This window comes from Leuciscus leuciscus, assembly GCF_965113295.1.
Source record: "Leuciscus leuciscus genome assembly, chromosome: 19".
Lineage (NCBI taxonomy): Eukaryota > Metazoa > Chordata > Actinopteri > Cypriniformes > Leuciscidae > Leuciscus > Leuciscus leuciscus.
This window is the reverse complement of record NC_138743.1, coordinates 31548239-31567575: the sequence shown is the minus strand read 5'-3', so window position 1 is coordinate 31567575 and position 19337 is coordinate 31548239. Positions and strand designations below refer to the sequence as shown.

Sequence of the window (19337 nt, the reverse complement as noted above, 5' to 3'; positions counted from 1 at the left end):
TAAACACAGGAGGTGAACACTGGGAACAATGGAATCAAGAAAATACACTTCAAAATAAAAGTCCTCAAACCAAGGAATTGTAACACACTTTATATGCATTACTCTATGACATACCAAAGGCATGCAGATATACATGAGATAATTCATTTTAATTTACTTAGTTTTAGGAGGAATGAAGCATATTTTCAATGAGATGTAAGGGTACCAACAAATTTGTCCATGTCTGTATATATTCTTTATTTTATAAATATGCAATAAATTATTTCACAAATTCTTTAGCTGCTCACCATGCAGAGGAGGGCATTGAATCCATCCGTCTCTTCCGTGTGGAGAAGACCTACGCTGTGAAGACAGGGAAGTGGTATTTTGAGTTTGAGGCGCTCACTGGAGGTGACATGCGGGTGGGCTGGGCACGGCCTGGATGCAGACCTGATAAGGAACTGGGACTCGATGACCAAGCCTTCATCTTTGATGGCTACAGGGTGATTATCTGATACTAACACATTGACCTGTTATTAGTTTTATTTTTTATATATAGTGGTACAAGTTATTGAGGACATACAGTGAAGTCCAAAGGATTTTCAGTGTGAACTGTAAACACATTCGAATGTACTGAACAAAACAGTAGTATTTTCTCATGAATCTACATACAATACTATATTTCATCCGATCACAAAATTAAACGAATAATGTTTGCTAATAATGTATGAATCAATAATTATACATGATTTTAATGGTTTTGATCTAATCCAAAAAATTGCTGCCAGGGCCGCCGGGTGCATATGGGCAGTCATTTCTTTGGGCGGTCATGGAATAAAGGAGATGTGGTGGGCTGCATGATCAACATGGAGGACAAATCCATGATATTCACCCTGAATGGAGAGCTCTTGATCACCAACAAGGGCTCTGAGCTCTGCTTTGCTGACTTTGAAACTGAAGATGGTAAACAGACAATAATCTTCATAAAAACAAAACATGTAACATATATTATATTACTTAAAAAGTTGCATGGTCAAAATAAAAAGTAATAGAAAATGGCATTCATTTAAATGACTGGACATCAGTTTTCAGTCCAACCTTGAAAATGTTGATACAAACTGACCTTTGTCACCCCTAGGGTTCATTCCAGTGTGCAGCCTGGGTCTTTCCCAAATTGGTCGCATGAACTTGGGGAAAGATGCTAATACTTTTAAGTACTACACTATGTGTGGCCTTCAGGAGGGCTTTGAACCCTTTGCTGTCAACATGAATCGAGAGGTCACCATGTGGTTCAGCAAACGCCTGCCAACATTTGTAAATGTGCCAGAGGAGCACCCCCATATTGAGGTATAGAATGATGTTGAATTTGTGGATTATATCCCAGGACTGTATTGGAAAATACTGGGATGGGTTCTTTAATTGGCATCCCTTTGTGTTTAGGTTACTAGAATAGATGGGTCTGTGGACACACCTCCATGTCTAAAGGTGACACACAAGACATTTGGCACCCAGGCCAGCAATGACGATATGGTCTGTTGTCGTCTGAGCATGCCTGTTGATTTCCACTCTGGCCCTCGGAAGATCACTGATATCAATGAGGTGATTGCTGATGCCCAAAGAGCCAAGAAGGATGATGGAGGCAAGATTGATTATGGCAGCATTACAAAGGTAAAAAAAAAAAAATATATATATATATATAATACTTAAGTACAGTACTTGCATTGCAGCCCACTAATCAATTACATTTGAGAATAATAAAAGAACCTTATTATTGTTCTTATTTTACTTTTGTGTGCTCCATGTGCTTGTGCTTTAGTACTTTTACTCTGTGAGAGTGTTTGCCGGACAAGATCCATCATCAGTTTGGGTGGGCTGGGTAACACCAGACTACCATTACTACAGCAAACATTTCAGCCTTAACACAGTTCGCACCGTCACAGTAACACTGGGAGACGAGCGGGGACGTGTTCATGAGAGGTTAGTTCAAAAGACTGGTTCTCCTTACCCTAATGAACACCAAAAGAAACCCCATCAATTCAGACTGCTGTTCCTTTTTCACACAGTCATTTTCACACCTCTCCAACATATATTAATAGCCCAGAAATTTTCTCAGAATGTGCTCATTGTTGTCTTTTTGTCATCTCTTTTAATTCAGTGTGAGGAGAAGTAACTGTTACATGGTCTGTGCTGGCGACATTGTCAGCGAGTCCACAGGCCGTAATAACACTGATCTGGAGATTGGCTGCTCCATAGATCTTGCCTCAGGCCTGGTCTCATTCACTGCCAATGGCAGAGAGCTGCCTAATGCATACCAGGTAATCTCAACTTCGAACCTTAAACAAAATAGGGCACAGGGATGTCGCTTGACGTAAATAACATACAGAGCTTAGTATTGTAATGCAATATTATAATGCAAAGCTTACTACAAGAGTAAATAATTCAATAATTAAATTCAAATTTTCAGGATTTTTATTTTGACTATTAATGCTGCTATAAAGGTTTGCTAGAAAAGATAATAAAATAAGTGATCAACTAAGAGGTATACCTTAAAAGATACAAAAAAAGAAAATGTATTTACATGTATTTAAATAGATCTATTAAAATAGCAAATGACAGTGCATTTCAGGGGCTCAGTCCCAGGCAATTTGGTGATATTTGATGTTTATTGTACAGTTATTTTGGACCAATGAGATGTCACAATGTGCAGAGCTATCCTAGCACAATAATGGCACATACACCAAGTGGTTTACAAAATGGCTGCATCCGAAATCACATTCTCTGCACCAAATTTTGCTCAGTTTGGGCCTCTGGATAAAATTGAGGTATTTATTTCCTCCTCGAGTATGAGCTCCATATTCTCACTCTATAATAGTATATGGGACATAAAAGCATGATGAATCAAATATAAAACTCAACACAAACTTTTTTCCTGAAAATTTTGTCTAAAGGTTTAATAAACTGTTCCATTAAAAAAAAAAAAAAAGTTTATGATTGACTATTATTTTATATGTCAGACTTTACAGGGTTAAGCATTTGGGACGTCAGTTGGGTTGAAAGTGAGACTTTCCAGAGAGCTAGTAAAGGCTACTGCAATATAACATTAATGAAGCTCTGTGCTCAGTCTAGTCTTAGTTTGCCTCAGGTTCTGATTTTGAATCAGACTCACATTAGCAATTATGTAAAGGCTGTATCATGTCTGAGCAGACTGGATTTAAATTAAAAGTAGCGTCAACCAAGCAGTGTGCAACAATTGCTTGTCCAAGTAGAGCAAGTAAACTAGAATCATAATGGACTTCATATGCTTTCTGCCTTCTTAGGTTGAGCCTAACACTAAGCTATTCCCTGCTGTGTTTGTTAAACCCACGAGTCCCAACCTCTTCCAGTTTGAGTTTCCAAAAATCCCAGTAAGTCTATACTACTAATGTACTCAAGTTCCTCTGTTTCACATATTTGTAATTCACTGACATCTGCATCAATTGTCACACAGGATGCAATGCCCCTGTCTTCAGCCATCTTCAAGAGTTTACAAAAAAACCCGGAGCCCCAGTGTCCTCCTCGGCTGGATGTCCAGACAATTGTGTCCGTGCTGTGGAGCAGAATGCCCAACACCTTCCTGTCGGTGGAGACGGCCCGTGTGAGTGAGAGGCATGGCTGGGTGGTGCAATGTCTGGAGCCCCTGCAGATGATGGGCGTGCATATCCCAGAGGAGAACAGGTGATGCATTACTCATGCACTCAGTTTTACACATTGGCAACTTTGTGATCCTGGGAATGTGACCTTTCATTGAAATAAAACCCCTTAAGTGCTCATTTGGCTCCTTACTCAAATTCCAACTGAGTTGGATGATCTTAAACCTCTTCCTGTTTCCCCCACCATAGGTGTATCGACATCATGGAGCTGTCGGAAAATGAAGGTCTACGGCAGTTCCACTATCACACTTTAAAGCTATTTTGCGCCCTTTGTGCCCTGGGCAACACTCGTGTAGCTCACGCCCTCTGCAGCCATCTCGACCAATCGCAGCTCCTGTACACCATTGATAACCAATACCTGACTGGTCAGCTACGTGAAGGCTTTTACAATGTCCTCATTAGCATTCACCTGGAGACAGCCAAAGAGGCCCATCTAATGATGAACAACGAGTTTATAATCCCAGTGACGGACGAGACAAGGAGCATCCGCCTCTTCCCTGACGACTCAAAGCGTCACTCTCTTCCTGGAGTGGGCCTGAGCACCTCACTTACCACTCGCCTCAACTTCTCCCCTCCGTGTTTCATTACCACCAAACGTGATCAGCCTCTCTTCAGCCCCGAGATCCCTCTGGGTATCCTGAAGGAGAAAGCCATCAGTATGCTGACGGAAGCTGTGCAGGGCGGAGGCACTCACATTCGAGATCCTGTGGGCGGAAGCGTCGAGTATCAGTTTGTTCCGATTCTCAAGTTGATTGGCACACTGCTGATAATGGGGGCGTTGACCAGCGAGGAGGTGAGAATCATTCTGCTCCTCGTCGACCCCAGTGTGTTTGGGGACGGTAAGGAGGAGGAGAAACAGACAGCAGTTGCAGAACATGGAGCCGAGAAAGAGGAGGCCACCAGTAATGAAGAGAAGGCTGTGGAGGCGGGAGAGGAAGAGAGTAAAGAGGCCAAGCAGCTTCCCAAAGGTCTTCTGGAGAAGAGCTTGCCTGAATCGGTCAAACGCCAGGTGAATGACTTGTCTTGTTCATGATGACCTGTCGTTTGCCATGCACATCATTTTCTGATTAATGCCCATATTATGGTAAACCTTCATTTACATGCTATCGGAATATTCTTGCTCTTGACATACTAATAATTTTGGACAGACATTTGAATCATTATTTAATTTTTAATTTATTTAATGATTTAAACTATAAAAAATTTCCTTAAAGGGTTAGTTCACCCAAAAATGAAAATTCTGTCAGTAATTACTCACCCTCATGTTGTTTCAACCCCGTAAGACTTTCGTTCATCTTCGGAACACAAATTAAGATATTTTTACGAGAGCGCCACGACGCATGCGCGAGAACTGAGAAGATGATACAGATGGGTCTCGATGTAGTGTTTAAAATGGTTCTAAAGTGTGCATTTCCTGAATGTCCGAATCGTGAGAAACGTAAAAGTGCCTTAACAATTCCGGAAAATGAATGTCTTACCTTTCACAGTTTCTCATCAAATGATTGGGAGCGTCATCATCTCAGTTCTCGCGAATGCGTCGTGGCGCTCTCGTGAACTCACGTCAGAAGCCCACAAGGAACAAAATGAATAGTTGAATAAAGTCATCATTTTTGTTTGTTTTTGTGCACAAAAAGTATTCTCGTCGCTTGATAAACTTAAGGTTGAGCCACTGTAATCATTTGGACTATTTTAACGATGTCTTTACTAATTTTTGTGGGCTGGCAGAATCAAATTACATAGAAGCCTATGAAGGAGTGAACCAGCTCTCAGATTTAATCAAAAATATCTTAATTTGTGTTCCGAAGATGAACGAAAGTCTTACAGGGTTGGAACAACTTGGGGGTGAGTCATTTACTGACAGAATTTTAATTTTTGGGTGAACTAACTCTTTAAAATATATCAAAAGATATATCAAAAGTAAAAAAAGTAAAGTTAACTAACTAAATAAATATAAAATAAAAAAGTAAATAAAATCAAAACATCAAAACTGATGTTATTGTTAACTAAAACAGAAATAAAACGAAATATAAGTAGTAGATTACATTTTTTTCAAAGTTTAAGCTGAAGTACTAAAATGGCAAAAAATGTAATAAAGCTATATAGAAATATAATAGATAAATAAACACAAAAGCACAACAAAATTACTAAAACTTAAATTAAAATTAATAAAAGATAATTCAAAATATTACAAATACAAATACAATATTATAATAGTATTTTCTGTTTATTTTTTAAACTGTTTATACTCCTACTTTGTGCGCTTCATTACACACAAAGCGTAGACTATAACAAGTATAGAGTCTCTAACAAAACTCGTGACAAGTATATGAATAATACTAGAATAACACTTCTCTAAAAGTGTTTCTTTAACTTTTGTCTGTGTATAATATCACCCTGAATTATCAGATTAATGCTTTACAGAAGTTTACATGATTCTTGTGCATTTAGAGACATAGTGACATGTGGTAACCCAAACTTGGAATTTGGCCTCTGCATTTAACCCATCCAAGTTAGTGCACACACATTAGGAGTAGTGAGTAGTGAACACACACACTGCAAACACCCGGAGCCGTGGGTGGACACAGTGGGCAGCCATTTTTGCTGTGGCGCCCTGGGAGCGATTGGGGGTTTAGTGCCTTGCTCAGTCATTTCCTGCTGGTACTGAAAATCGAACCAGCAACCTTTAAGTTACCAGTCTGACTACCACGATTGCCCTGACACAAGTATAAACAAGTATAGTGAGTTTGAAGTATATGAGTTTGAGTATATGGACGATTTTTACAGTGACTGTAAAAGCTTTCTGTGGAAGTGAAAGTCTCTAACAAATTTTTCAGGTTTTTAACCTCAACTCTCTGTTACTCCTCTAAAGTAACGATATATGCATTCAAATGAAGTGGGTTCTGTTTGTTTATCATGCAGATGTGTGAGCTACTGCACTATTTCTGTGACTGTGAGCTGAAGCAGCGCATTGAGGCTATCGTGGCCTTCTCAGATGATTTTGTATCCAAGCTGCAGTACAATCAGAAGTTCCGCTACAACGAGTTGATGCTAGCCTTCAACATGTCAGCTGCTGTCACTGCCAAGAAGACCAGAGAGTTCCGCTCACCTCCCCAAGAGCAGGTAGGCCTTCATCTTAGACCCACACAGAGCCACATTATTTATAAAGCTCAGAATGTCCAAAGGCCTTTAATGACTCTTGAACACTTTAATGACCTTTAATGACACTTTAATGACATCTCCGATGTCTTCCTCACATGCAGCATGTTTCGCTCAATGTCTTTCACTTCACTTCCTTTGTAATGTAATTCCAAATATACGGTATTTGTTGTTATTATAAAAAACGAATGGGTTGTAGACCGAGGAATGTTCTTCCTGCTGTCGTCATGTTTCTTCTCATTTCTGAATGCGACTACATTCTTTTGGATGGGAACTAGAAAACAAACACCTTGGCATCAGAACATATTTTTGCCTTTTATTTGAATTAGTAGTGCAAATAAACCAGTGCCAAGGTCTTGACTTTATTTTCTCTTGATTTGCACTTAGGACAGCTCAAAGATTGATTCAGAATGGACATTTTCCCAAATTATTCATGTTTACTTTTTTAAATTACGTGTCTGTTTCGGTCACTGAGAAGATGCATCTTCTGCACCCACTCCATTATTCTCAGAGACACTGATTAGGACTGCTTGGCAGAACCGTTCACCCTGTTTAAAATACACACATCTACTAACTGAGAAACCCCTCTGTACTTTAGCCTTTTACATCATAAGCTCATGTTGGAAATAAACTTGTCTGTCTCTGTAACCAGGGCAACAGAAAGGTTTCCTACAGATACCGCTGATTTCCATTAGAATGTTACATAACTTCTGTGGAAGGTTAGGCTTATGAAATCTATATTTCATGATCCATCATATTAAAAAATGAAGACTTGCTTCTCTGAGAATCACTTCTCAGTTATTGCCGTGGTAGAGTGATGCTTTTTTCCTGAAGCAGCATATAACTTTTCATTGCAGATAAACATGCTGTTGAACTTCAGCGCTGGTGATGATTGCACCTGCCCCGAGGAGCTTCAAGAGGAACTTCAAGGCTTCCATGATGACCTTCGACTACATTGTGGTTTGTATTTATCCATTCTTTCCATTGTCCACCTCCATTCTCACCCCATACTTCTGTTGAAAGGTCAAATCAATTTCAAATTCTACTTTATGTGAGCTTGTGAAGTTTCTATTTTAATTCTACTTCCTTGAATTCAAGTTTAAATCTACAACCTGTTCCAACACAATTCAAATTCAGGAATTAGAGTTTTAAAGACATTATTAATTCAACCCTAATACCGTGAAATGCCAGTGGCAGTGAAAATAATTGGAACATGAAGCATTTATACAGTTCTTTACTATATACTACTGTAGTTGGATGATAAGGTGTTCATCTTTGTGTATATATGCAGGCATCCCTATGGAAGAGGAGGAGGAGGAGCAAGACACATCTCTTAAAGGCCGCCTGATGTCCCTGGTATACAAGATTAAAGGTCGTCCTCAAAAAACTGAGGAAGAACCAACTGAGCAAGAGCAGGCTGCTCCTAGTAAGGCTCTTGACAAAAAAAATTTCTTCTAACACATTTAATTTTTTACAGTTTTTTATGCCTTTTGTTCTGCTTTATCTGGTTACAAAGACTGTATCCTGAGGGCCAGAACAATCTAAACCAAAGTGTGCAAACATTTCTAATGAAAAATAACTTGTTAAACAAAGCATTTACATTGTTTAACTTGTTCAGAATGTGCTTAAAGCTTAGCTGGACTCTCAAAGAAGTAGATCAAAAGGAAGATATGGAAGATAATAATGTTGTATATATACACCTCTGGTATGAAGTGGGTATATTTTTTTTCCCAAAATCTTATCTGATTAGAAATGTATTTCCACTTTGTATTTGTTATATAGCCTCCAGAATGAAATACAGCCAGTACTGAGCTGCAAGTAAGCATAAAAGGCTATTAAGATGGCAAGAATATTAACATAGGCTTGAATCATGTTACCAGCGATGGGTGGACAGGTAGATATTAAAATGGATATAATTTGCTGATGCTGGATAAAAAGCGCCAGTGCTGCACTCTCTCTTGATGAGAAGAGTAGGTGATTAGAGCAGCTATTCTAAGAACCGCATACGGGGGAAATATGTGAATAGAAAATATTAATAGATGTAATAACATACACTAATGGTCTTAACACATTAAAGGGTAACTAAACCCCTGGTCAGAGCCTGACTCCACCCACTGGCAATATTTGAAAAATGCTGAAAAAGTAGGCAGAGCCCAGTGGAGAGGGGGTGTGCATCTGAGACGTATCTCTCTGTAGGCAAGGGCGTGGTTAGCTGGTACTCTCTGACATCAGAGTGTACCACAACTTCCAATAGGAAAATTCAACTGCAGTAGCCACTGTTCAACCTGAAGAGGGCAGCACTCAGACGTTTTTACACCATATTTTGTAAAATTAAAACACTTTAAACACAAATGTCAAAAAAACGACTTGAATCAATGAACAGCACTAATAAAGCCCCATTCTTACAGATCATTAACTAAAAAAAGTTGGTTTAGGGTTTAGTTACCCTTTAAGCATGACTAGAGCAGAGGTCTGAAACCTCTTTACATTATTTTTTAAAATTTTATATCAGTAACACAGTTACTATTCACCCTCACTCATTTATTAGTATTATACTATATGTAATATAATTCAATATACCAGTTCACCAATTAAAGCATTAATCCATATTCAGTGCTTCACATTAAAGAGATCTAATTAAAAGCAACAGAGGGGAAAAAACATACCAAAAGATACAGAATCCTAAACAAATTCAGATATAATTTTTTCTTCATCTGCTTTTGTCTTCTCCAGCCAACCTGAAGGAGCTGATATCTCAGACTATGGTCAGCTGGGCTCAGGAGTACAAAATCCTAGACCCGGCACTGGTTCGCAGCATGTTCAGCCTTTTGAGGAGGCAGTATGATGGCGTCGGTGAGCTGCTCAGAGCTTTGAGGAAGAGCTACACCATCAGTGACAAGTCTGTAGCGGACGCGATCAACCTGCTGGCCTCACTGGGCCAGATCCGTTCACTACTCAGCGTCCGCATGGGCGAAGAGGAGGGCCAGCTCATGATTGACGGCCTGGGGTAAATTTTCATCTTCCAGTCTTTATGAGGTTTACATTCTACTGAAGATGCACAATATTTTTGTTCCATACTAGTTATCAGTTGATATTAAGAGATTTTTAAATGGTCGACATCGGCCAATATTGGACATTTAATTGTGCATAATCATTTGCCATAGTTTTCCATTAAGATTTAATGTAACACTCATCTAATGCTCATTTAAAGTTAATAAAATAAAATTAAATTATGAACACTGTTAAATGTAATCTTAAGCAATTTTTCATTCTGTACATTATAGTATTTTGATGCCTAAATTAAATTTTAGTATTTAAAATGACTGATTTTAGTTTTATCTGTTTTTTATTGTAAATTTATTTTTAAATTATGATGATGAATTATATATTTAAATTTATTTAAAATTATTTAATTTATTTTCTACTGTTTTATTTTCTATTTATTTAGACAAAATAGTACATCATTTTAATATCCACCTTATTGCATTGGCAAGCATCTCTGCATTGTACGGCTACATCCTATACAATTTGTATCTTATTATTGCATTCAGGGACATCATGAACAACAAAGTGTTTTACCAGCATCCAAATCTGATGCGTGTTCTTGGCATGCACGAGACAGTAATGGAGGTCATGGTCAATGTGCTGGGTGGAGACAAGAATAAGGTACTATTATTTTTATTTTTTTTATAGCAATAGTGCACCAAAATAGTTTTTTCTGGGGTGGGATGCCCTGATTATGTTCTGTTGATGTGATGTGTTGTATTCTGATGGTTGTAATGCACTTACTTAACAAGTTTCTTCTGTCCATTTTATCAAATGATTAAAAACAAGAATATAGTATTTAGATAATATTGCTTTTTTATGATATTAATAAGATTCTTTGAGTCAGTTGGATACTTGGTCATTGTGTCCAGACCAAAACCCTCTCAGCCAGACTAAACTAAGCACAACATATTAAGGGATAACACATAGTACATGGGCATATACAGCCTGTGTCTAACAGCTTTACACCGTCTTATGCTTAGGGGCAATGAGAGGAGGAATGGGTTGCTTCTTATGACAGATCTTTTTGGGGTTTGTCGGGAGTCTGGGATGTGAATTAACACCACTGACTTTGCCAGATATGACATTGCCACAGTGTCTCTCATTTCTGCTTGGCAGCCTCATTGAAGAGGCCTCACGCAAAGGGACATGGGTTCCAGGCATTTAGGGTGACCATATTCCCTGCTCAGATGAAGTACAAAACATATTTGCCTGTATTCACGGTGGAGCCTCACATCTCATATTTCCTCAGTCTGGTTTAGCTGTCTCGGGGGCTTCTTTCGATATCTTGAGTATGTTATATTACACACGTTTAGCCACCACGTGAGGACATGCACGCAAAAAAGATGAAAGATTAATTTGAAGTGTGAAGGAAATGATCTCCATCTGAGCAGAAGTAAAACGAATGCTGTTTTTAACTCTCAGGAGATTGCCTTCCCCAAGATGGTGGCCAGCTGTTGTCGCTTTCTGTGCTACTTCTGTCGCATCAGCCGTCAGAACCAGAAGTCTATGTTTGACCACCTGAGCTACCTCCTGGAGAACAGCAGCGTGGGGCTGGGTAATCACACACACACACACACACACAACACATAGTTCTTTAGGGATGCAGGTCAGGCAGGGCTGAATCACAGTATCTGTGTTGCCATGTCCACTTATTGAAATTACTTTGGGCTGTTTTCTTTCTTTCTAAGTTTTTATTATAGAAATAGTCACATATTTTAGCTTTCTGTGGGGTGCAAAAATGACATATACTGTACTGCATAGGGCCACAATTTAAAGGAGAGTGGCAAAAATTGCTAGCACAATAAAGGCCACTAATAGCAATTAACAAATATCCCCACCTGTGGTTTGAGCCACAGTCTGTGTATTATTATTAATCATTGTAATCATTAATCATTAATCACTTTTTGTTTGTCCTTACCTCCTGTTTTTTAGCCTTTCTCAGCCTATCCCCTATTACCATGATGTGTAAATGATTAAGATTGGCAGTTGTACATAGGAAATGTAATTTTTGTAAAAGGATATAATTAATAAATTATCTTTTTTTTTTATAAATTGTATTTACACTAATTATATTACACTACCATTATAAAGGTTAGGGTCAGTAAGATATTTTTTTTTTAAGTTCTTGAAAGCCTCTTGTGCTCACCAAGGCTGCATTTATTTGATCAAAAATACAGTAAAAAGTATTACAATTTAACTGTTTCCTTTTTTAATTTAATTTATTCCTGTGATGGCAAAACAAAATTTCAGCAGCCATTACTCCAGTCTTCAGTGCCATACGATCCGTCAAAAATCATTCTATGATGATTTAGTCCTCAATTTTTTCTTGGTTTCGTATGTAACCCTCGTTCCCTGAAGGACGTAACGTCGAACGTGACTGACTGAAAGAGAACATTTTCTATTAGCAATATTGAACAGTTGAACAGTTGTGCTGCTTAATATTTAATATTTACTTACATTTTTTTTCAGGATTCATTTATCAGAAAGTTCAAAAGAACAGCATTTATATTAAATAGATTTCGTATAGTTTCGTAACTTTATAAATGACGTTACTGCCATTTTTGCTCAATTGAATGTGTCCTTGCTGAATAAAAGTTTTATGCAAGTTTATGCTGTAATAAATTACATCAATATAACAGGCAATTCTCCTTGATCCATAAACACCTCCTCAACAACAAAACTGCTGCTTATGTTGGTGCAGCAACTCATTTATTTCAGGTTACTTGTTTTTCGAGCAAGATCTGGCAACACTGCACAGAGCGCTGTTTTGACTGTGAATAATAGCTTGTGCAGCTAAGACCACCTGACTCTGCAGGAGTCGTTTCCTATAACAGCACATTATTGAGCAGCTGAGAGCCCACTTACACCTTTATAGTCCTTATCACTCCAAGATCAATGACAGGACAGATCAGATCAGATGAAGATAATGCCGCAAGCTGCAAACCAGGGTGTGAAGCATCCAAAGATGTACAGTTTTATGTTAACATATCTTCATGCTGCATAGATAGTGTTGTAGTCTTCATTTTTTATTTCAGTAATATAAGCTCACTGATTGGGTTATACAGAGCAGCTCTATAAAAAGTAAAGACTGCCATCTGCTGGTGATTGTAAATCCGAAAATCTACTGTCTCTAGTGGCCATATGGAGATAACTTAGTTTCTTATTTCTAACCAGCATGCCCAACCATGAGAGGCTCCACACCTTTAGACGTAGCTGCGTCCTCTGTGATGGACAACAACAGTTTGGCTCTGGCACTAGAGGAACCTGATCTTGAGAAGGTAACCGGTTACTACAACATCAGCCCTGTTCATGTAATACTTCTTAATAAAATGTATAAAAATTACTTACAGAAGGGTTGATTGTAAAGAAAAAATTTGGTATAAGTTAAAAAGCTGATATTTTGATTCTTTAGTTTTGGTGGTTCAGTGTGAGGAATATAAATGTGAAATTTTTGATGAAAAAACAACAGTTTAAGCACCCTAGATAAACTTCTGGTGGTATTGTATATTTATGACTTACAAATGAGGCTCTGCTCATTTGTAAGTGGCTTTGGATACAAGCATCTGCTAAATAATTAAATGTAAATTAACAATTGAGGTAGAAGTTTCTAAAAGACTTGGTTCACTGAGCTTTTAATAGAGCAAAGCAAGGATCAGACTATATTTCTTGTGATTTAATTGATGTAATGTGTTGCAATGCCTAATAAAATTTCCTGCCAAATGGTTGCCTATTAAATTTACCTAAGCCAGTTTTTAGTGCCATTTGGATTTCATTTTGGATTCTGTCCATGTGTTTTTCAGGTGGTTACATATCTGGCAGGCTGTGGGTTACAGAACTGCCCAATGCTCATTGCCAGGGGATACCCAGACATTGGCTGGAACCCAATAGAAGGAGAGCGCTATTTGTCCTTCCTACGGTTTGCTGTTTTTGTCAATGGTTAGTACTTTTTACCAATAATACTTGTTTTGGAATACTTTTTGTATCTTGGTTAATAGAAAATGACTTCATGATCATTATGCAAATATTGTTTCTTCTTTTGTGTGTGTTCTGGTCATCTCAGGTGAAAGTGTTGAAGAGAACGCTAATGTCGTTGTAAAGCTTTTGATCAGGCGTCCGGAGTGCTTTGGACCTGCTCTTAGAGGAGAGGGAGGTCAAGGTTTACTCGCTGCCATGAAGGAAGCCATCAAGATCTCAGAAGATCCTGCTTTAGACCTGCCCAACTTACATGAAGGGGTTGCACCAACGTAAGACCACTTAATTCTTCCATATGCATAATCTGCCATTTTATGTTAGGTTTGAGTTGTAGTTGAGATGTCCTTTGACCTCAGGATTGAGCGAGCATGATTTAAAATAAGCAAATCTGCTTTTTCTTTTGACAGGGTTGGGAAGGATGAAGAGGAGGAGGAGGTTGCCCACATGGGCAACTCTATTATGTCCTTCTACTCAGCCCTTATTGATCTTCTGGGCCGATGTGCACCTGAGATGCATGTGAGTGCTCCTTTCTGACACATTTTATTGATTTACAAAGCTGGGGACAAAGCATTCAGTTTCCTCCAGTAAAATGCTGTTGAACTGTACACGGCTTCACTTTAATGTTATACCGATGCTGTTTTACAGCTTATAAACAAAGGGAAAGGTGAAGCATTGCGTATCCGTGCCATCCTCCGTTCCCTAGTACCCACTAAAGATTTGGTTGGGATAATCAGTATTCCTCTCAAAATGCCGGTCGTCAATAAAGGTTTGTACAAGTCACTAGATGCCTTTGAAAGAGTCTGAAACGTATTATGCGCATAAGATTGATTGATGCTATTACTCTTTCAATGTCATCTTCATCCCTACGTGTCTCATTATCTGTGCTTCTTGTTCCGCAGTCATTATAACCCTAATGTCTTTTTGTTTAACTCTTTCGGCTGCTTAGATGGTACTGTGACGGAGCCAGATATGAATGCCAGCTTTTGTCCAGAGCACAAGGCGCCCATGGTGCTTTTCCTGGACCGTGTCTATGGCATTGACGACCAAAGCTTCTTGTTGCACCTGCTTGAGGTTGGCTTCCTGCCAGACCTGCGAGCTTCAGCCTCCCTGGACTCGGTAAGGGTGCTGTGCGAGGAGAAAAACAGAGAAAAGTCGCAGACATAAATTTATCATGCTTTGTGTGAAAAAGCCTAAAAGTTGAATGTGATGTCAACCATTTAACATAGTGATTTAGCAGCAGCAAAAAGTAGATATGAATACTAAAAAGAATATTTAACCTCTTTAATTTGAATGATTGATATAGTATTAAGAATGCATGTAGTAGTTTTGCATTATTATAATATAATTAATAATTATAAAAATGTAAACATACAACTCAATTGCCTGATTTGTTTTTCGTGTTATTTTGTGTTCATCAGGAGGTGCTCAGGACTACCGAGACAGCCCTGGCCATGAACCGCTACGTTGGATCCGCAGTGCTTCCTCTGTTGACCCGCTGTGCTCATCTGTTTGCTCACACTGAGCACCATGCAATGCTCGTTGACTCTACGCTTCACACCATCTATCGCCTCTCAAAGGGACGATCACTCACCAAGGCACAGAGAGATGCTATTGATGAATGTCTACTGGCCATCTGCATGTAAGAACCTCCTTAAAAAACCTTTAGCTGAGCGGCTGGGATGGTTTCCTCAGCTCAGTGAAAACTCAAACTGCATTTTCATGCTATAGATATCTCTCAATTAGAGGTATCATCTGATGTTATACTTTATACTTTGTCTATACATGTATACATGTTTATATATGGTTGTACTTTCTACAGGCATCTGCGGCCGTCAATGCTACAGCAACTTGTGCGTCGTCTTGTGTTTGATGTCCCACAGCTTACAGAGTACTGCAAGATGCCCATTAATGTGAGTCTAGTGAACCATAAATGTCCATACACTACCATTCAAAAGTTTGGGGTTGTTATGATTTTAAAGGAAGTCTATTATGTTCACCAAAGCTGCATTTGTTTGATTAAAACAGTAATATTGTTGAATATTATTACAATTAAAAAATTATTTTCACAGCATCACAAATGTTAAATTTAATATATTTTATTGTCTTGAGTGTCACTTGATCCTTCAGAAATCATTCTGATATGCTGATATGGTGCTTGAGAAACATTTCTTCTAATTATTTATGTTTTTTTAGGACTGATGAGTAGAAAATTCAAAAGAACAGCATTTATTTGAAATAGAAATCTTTTGTAACAGTTATACATTTATTGTCACTTTCGATCTATTTAATGCATTCTTGCTTAACCGAATTATAAAAAAAAATAATTACTTACTGACCCACAATGGCAGTGTACATTTCATCCTTATTACCCTTTGGCTCCGTTAATAAAACCTTAAGAGGCAAATTCACTAAACATAGTTTCAGCATAAAACCTGAATCTTATTCACTAGCCACATGCAATTCTACTAAGGTTTTAAATGCACTAAAATAGCACTGCAACTGTGCAACGTGACTATTTAAATAAAGTCATAGTCATTCTTTTAAATGCAAATGTGCCATATTTCGATTTAAATTACTATGTAAGTTCCACCATATTCATAAATACAATACATTAAAAGAGATGTTGTGTACATTTTCTGTTTATCATGTCAGCAGTGATTCATCAAATGATGATCAAATGGTGGAGATGAGTGTTGTTACCAAACAAATCGAAACAAAGTGTAATCAAACACATTTTTGACATTTTAAAGAGCTAAATCAAGTATGCCAGATGCACTCTGACCCACAAGATGTATTCCATGCTAATTGCATTAAGGACACATTTTGCCATTGTGTTTACCTGATAACAGGGCACACTTCATCCCTGGTGAAAAGTTCCTCTTCATTACAGTGAGGTCATTCGACTCACAGTTATAGCTTCTGTGATTTGACAGCTTCACACACCCTGCGAACACACAGAACATCTGGATTACACATTACCTGATGCAACTGTCAATATGAGTCACCACAGATCCTCCTATTCGTGAGCCTTTGATAGGCAGGTGTAAGAAGGTCATACTCTCCTCTCAATTTCAGCACCTTGTCTCTCTTGTGGTAGCTGTCTCACCCCTACCACAGGGCAAGGTTATCAGAAGAGTGCTTGGTAGACCACACACCATTGAATTATTTAGTAACTGTGAGCCAATACAATTCCCTAAATTAAATCCAAATATAAAATTAACCTTTATTCTAGTTTTTTTTAAATTATTTTTTTACCCAAGACAATGCTTGAATATTATTTAAAGTATCCTAAATGTTGACAGCCTAATCCACATATCTGTTTCTCCTCGCAGCTTTTGACGAATCACTATGAGCAGAATTGGAAGTTCTACTGTCTGCCAACGGGCCTGGGCAGCTATGGAATGGCATCAGAGGAGGAACTCCACCTCACCAAGAAACTCTTCTGGGGACTTTTTGACGCTCTATCTCAAAAGGTACAAAACATTCTTCAGTGCAAATTTGGGGTGTCAATCAAACAAACAACGTATTCATAGTAATGACTTGTAATACAAATTATTATTAATCATTATGACATACAATTCATTGAATAGACATTAAAAAGGTTGATTTGGAAGTCTTTAATTGTTGGTCAAGGTACACTTCTGAGGTCATCCTGTCAAGTCTCACTGTTTAAAAAATAAATAAAAATTAAGCTGTTAATTTGAATATGATTCAGTTTTTAAAAATGCGCCTACCTTTTGGTAGTAGTGTGATTAAGGAAGAATGAATAATTCTGTTAACTTTTTTATATAATTAATAACGATAAATGAAAACACTTCATTTATAGCCCCACTATAAATGTAATTAAAAGTTATTTCACTAAATTAATTAAACCACTTATCAAACCTTGCTCTTTGACTCCATATTCTCTCTTGCAGAAATATGATGCAGAGCTTTTCAAAATGGCCATGCCTTGTCTGAGTGCCATAGCCAGTGCATTACCACCTGACTACGTGGACTCCAGCCCAGGTTCCACATTAGTTAAGCAGGCCTCTGTGGATGCGCAAGGCAACTTCGACCCCCAGCCTGTTAGCACTGCTAAGTAAGTACCATAGAAACACTGAAAATTGCATCATTCATTTGAACTTTGTGGACTTCATTACATACCGGTTTGTTTTTCAGCATCTCGCTCCCTGAAAAACTAGATTACATTGCAAGCAAGTTTGCAGAGCATACTCATGAGAAATGGTCCTCTGAGAAGGTTGGACAATGTTAAAACTCATCTCATTAATCTTGCGTGTTCATTGTGTCACTGGAGCTCTTCTTCTGTTGAATTAGACAAAAGATGACTGCTTGTTTTATCTTGTATGGTGACAGATCGCTCTTGGCTGGTCTGCGGGAGATAAATTAGATGACAAAGCTAAAACTCATCCGCTTCTGAAACCATACAAAGCACTAAGTGAAAAGGTACACATACATTTTCTGTATTGACTTTTGTCTCTAACATGCAAAGTTTAATCTACTCAAATCTGTCACTTTGTATAGGAAAGGGAGACTTATCGCTATCCTGTGAAAGAGACTCTAAAGAGCATGTTGGCAATGGGATGGAACATTGAGAGGACTAGAGAAGGAGAGGCCAGGTTGCAGCAAAGGGAAACAGAAAAACAACGCAAAATATCAGAGTCCTCACAGGTAACGGAGGACAGAGTTTCTTTCTTTATAGTGTTTATCAACAAATCAATGTATTTAGGACATTGAGTTGCCTCTTCTTCACTTTACAGGGTGAGTTTAATCCAGCCCCACAAGATTTGGAAAATGTTATTCTATCAAGGGAGCTACAGGCAAGTGTGAATCAGATTGTTAAAAACAATAGATATCTCGTATGCTGTGTATTAAACCGTTAATCATTTCAACAGGCAATGGTTGAAACAGTTGCAGAAAATTACCACAACATTTGGGCAAAGAAGAAGAAGAAGGAACTTGACAGTAAAGGTGACGCTTTTCTCCTGGAAAAGTCTGTTTGGCTCAATCCTATCTAAGCAGTCCCAGGTGCATTGACTCATTGTGTGTTGTCATTGAAAGGAGGAGGAAATCATCCATTGTTGGTACCGTACGACACGCTGACAGCGAAGGAGAAGTACAGAGACAGAGAGAAGGCCCAGGAGCTCTTTAAATTTGTTCAGGTCAATGGATATGCCATCAGCAGGTCAGTGCACTAACAATGTTTTTCTTGTATAATCAGAAAAAAAATTATAATGAAAGAAATAATTTAGGAAATTTTACTTTTATTTGGCATGGGTGCATTTATATATTAATAATGTTACAAAATATTTCTATTTCAAATAAATGCTCTTCTTTTAGTCTTTCTATTCATTCACAAAAAATATATTCAACTGCACAACTGTTTTTAACATTGATAATAATAATAATAAAAAAAAGTTTCTTGAGCACCAAATCAGCATATTAGAATTATTTATGAAGGATCATGAGACTGAAAATTGGAGTTATGAAATT

At 38.0% G+C, this 19337-nt stretch overlaps 1 protein-coding gene and 1 long non-coding RNA gene across 5 annotated transcripts in view; one reads left to right on the top strand and one right to left on the bottom strand.

Moving 5' to 3' along the window:
* LOC309482857 overlaps positions 1-19337 on the bottom strand; it is a 157612-nt gene that overhangs the window by 15715 nt on the left and 122560 nt on the right. The gene's annotated exons all lie outside the window — the stretch shown is intronic.
* The window catches only part of ryr3 (ryanodine receptor 3), an 87529-nt gene that overhangs the window by 45292 nt on the left and 22900 nt on the right, over positions 1-19337 (top strand). For all 4 annotated transcript variants that reach the window (XM_082147425.1, XM_082147426.1, XM_082147424.1 and 1 more), the window contains 31 exons: positions 280-482; positions 768-942; positions 1118-1326; positions 1420-1647; positions 1796-1956; positions 2135-2294; positions 3297-3383; positions 3467-3693; positions 3858-4677; positions 6588-6788; positions 7682-7784; positions 8116-8250; positions 9558-9831; positions 10376-10490; positions 11295-11427; positions 13047-13150; positions 13673-13808; positions 13933-14116; positions 14252-14360; positions 14490-14610; positions 14791-14960; positions 15263-15483; positions 15664-15754; positions 17177-17317; positions 17762-17925; positions 18006-18084; positions 18201-18290; positions 18369-18515; positions 18605-18664; positions 18740-18815; positions 18906-19029. In XM_082147425.1, coding sequence (XP_082003551.1) covers positions 280-482; positions 768-942; positions 1118-1326; positions 1420-1647; positions 1796-1956; positions 2135-2294; positions 3297-3383; positions 3467-3693; positions 3858-4677; positions 6588-6788; positions 7682-7784; positions 8116-8250; positions 9558-9831; positions 10376-10490; positions 11295-11427; positions 13047-13150; positions 13673-13808; positions 13933-14116; positions 14252-14360; positions 14490-14610; positions 14791-14960; positions 15263-15483; positions 15664-15754; positions 17177-17317; positions 17762-17925; positions 18006-18084; positions 18201-18290; positions 18369-18515; positions 18605-18664; positions 18740-18815; positions 18906-19029 — 5248 coding nt within the window. The remainder of the gene's footprint in view (positions 1-279; positions 483-767; positions 943-1117; positions 1327-1419; positions 1648-1795; positions 1957-2134; positions 2295-3296; positions 3384-3466; positions 3694-3857; positions 4678-6587; positions 6789-7681; positions 7785-8115; positions 8251-9557; positions 9832-10375; positions 10491-11294; positions 11428-13046; positions 13151-13672; positions 13809-13932; positions 14117-14251; positions 14361-14489; positions 14611-14790; positions 14961-15262; positions 15484-15663; positions 15755-17176; positions 17318-17761; positions 17926-18005; positions 18085-18200; positions 18291-18368; positions 18516-18604; positions 18665-18739; positions 18816-18905; positions 19030-19337) is intronic.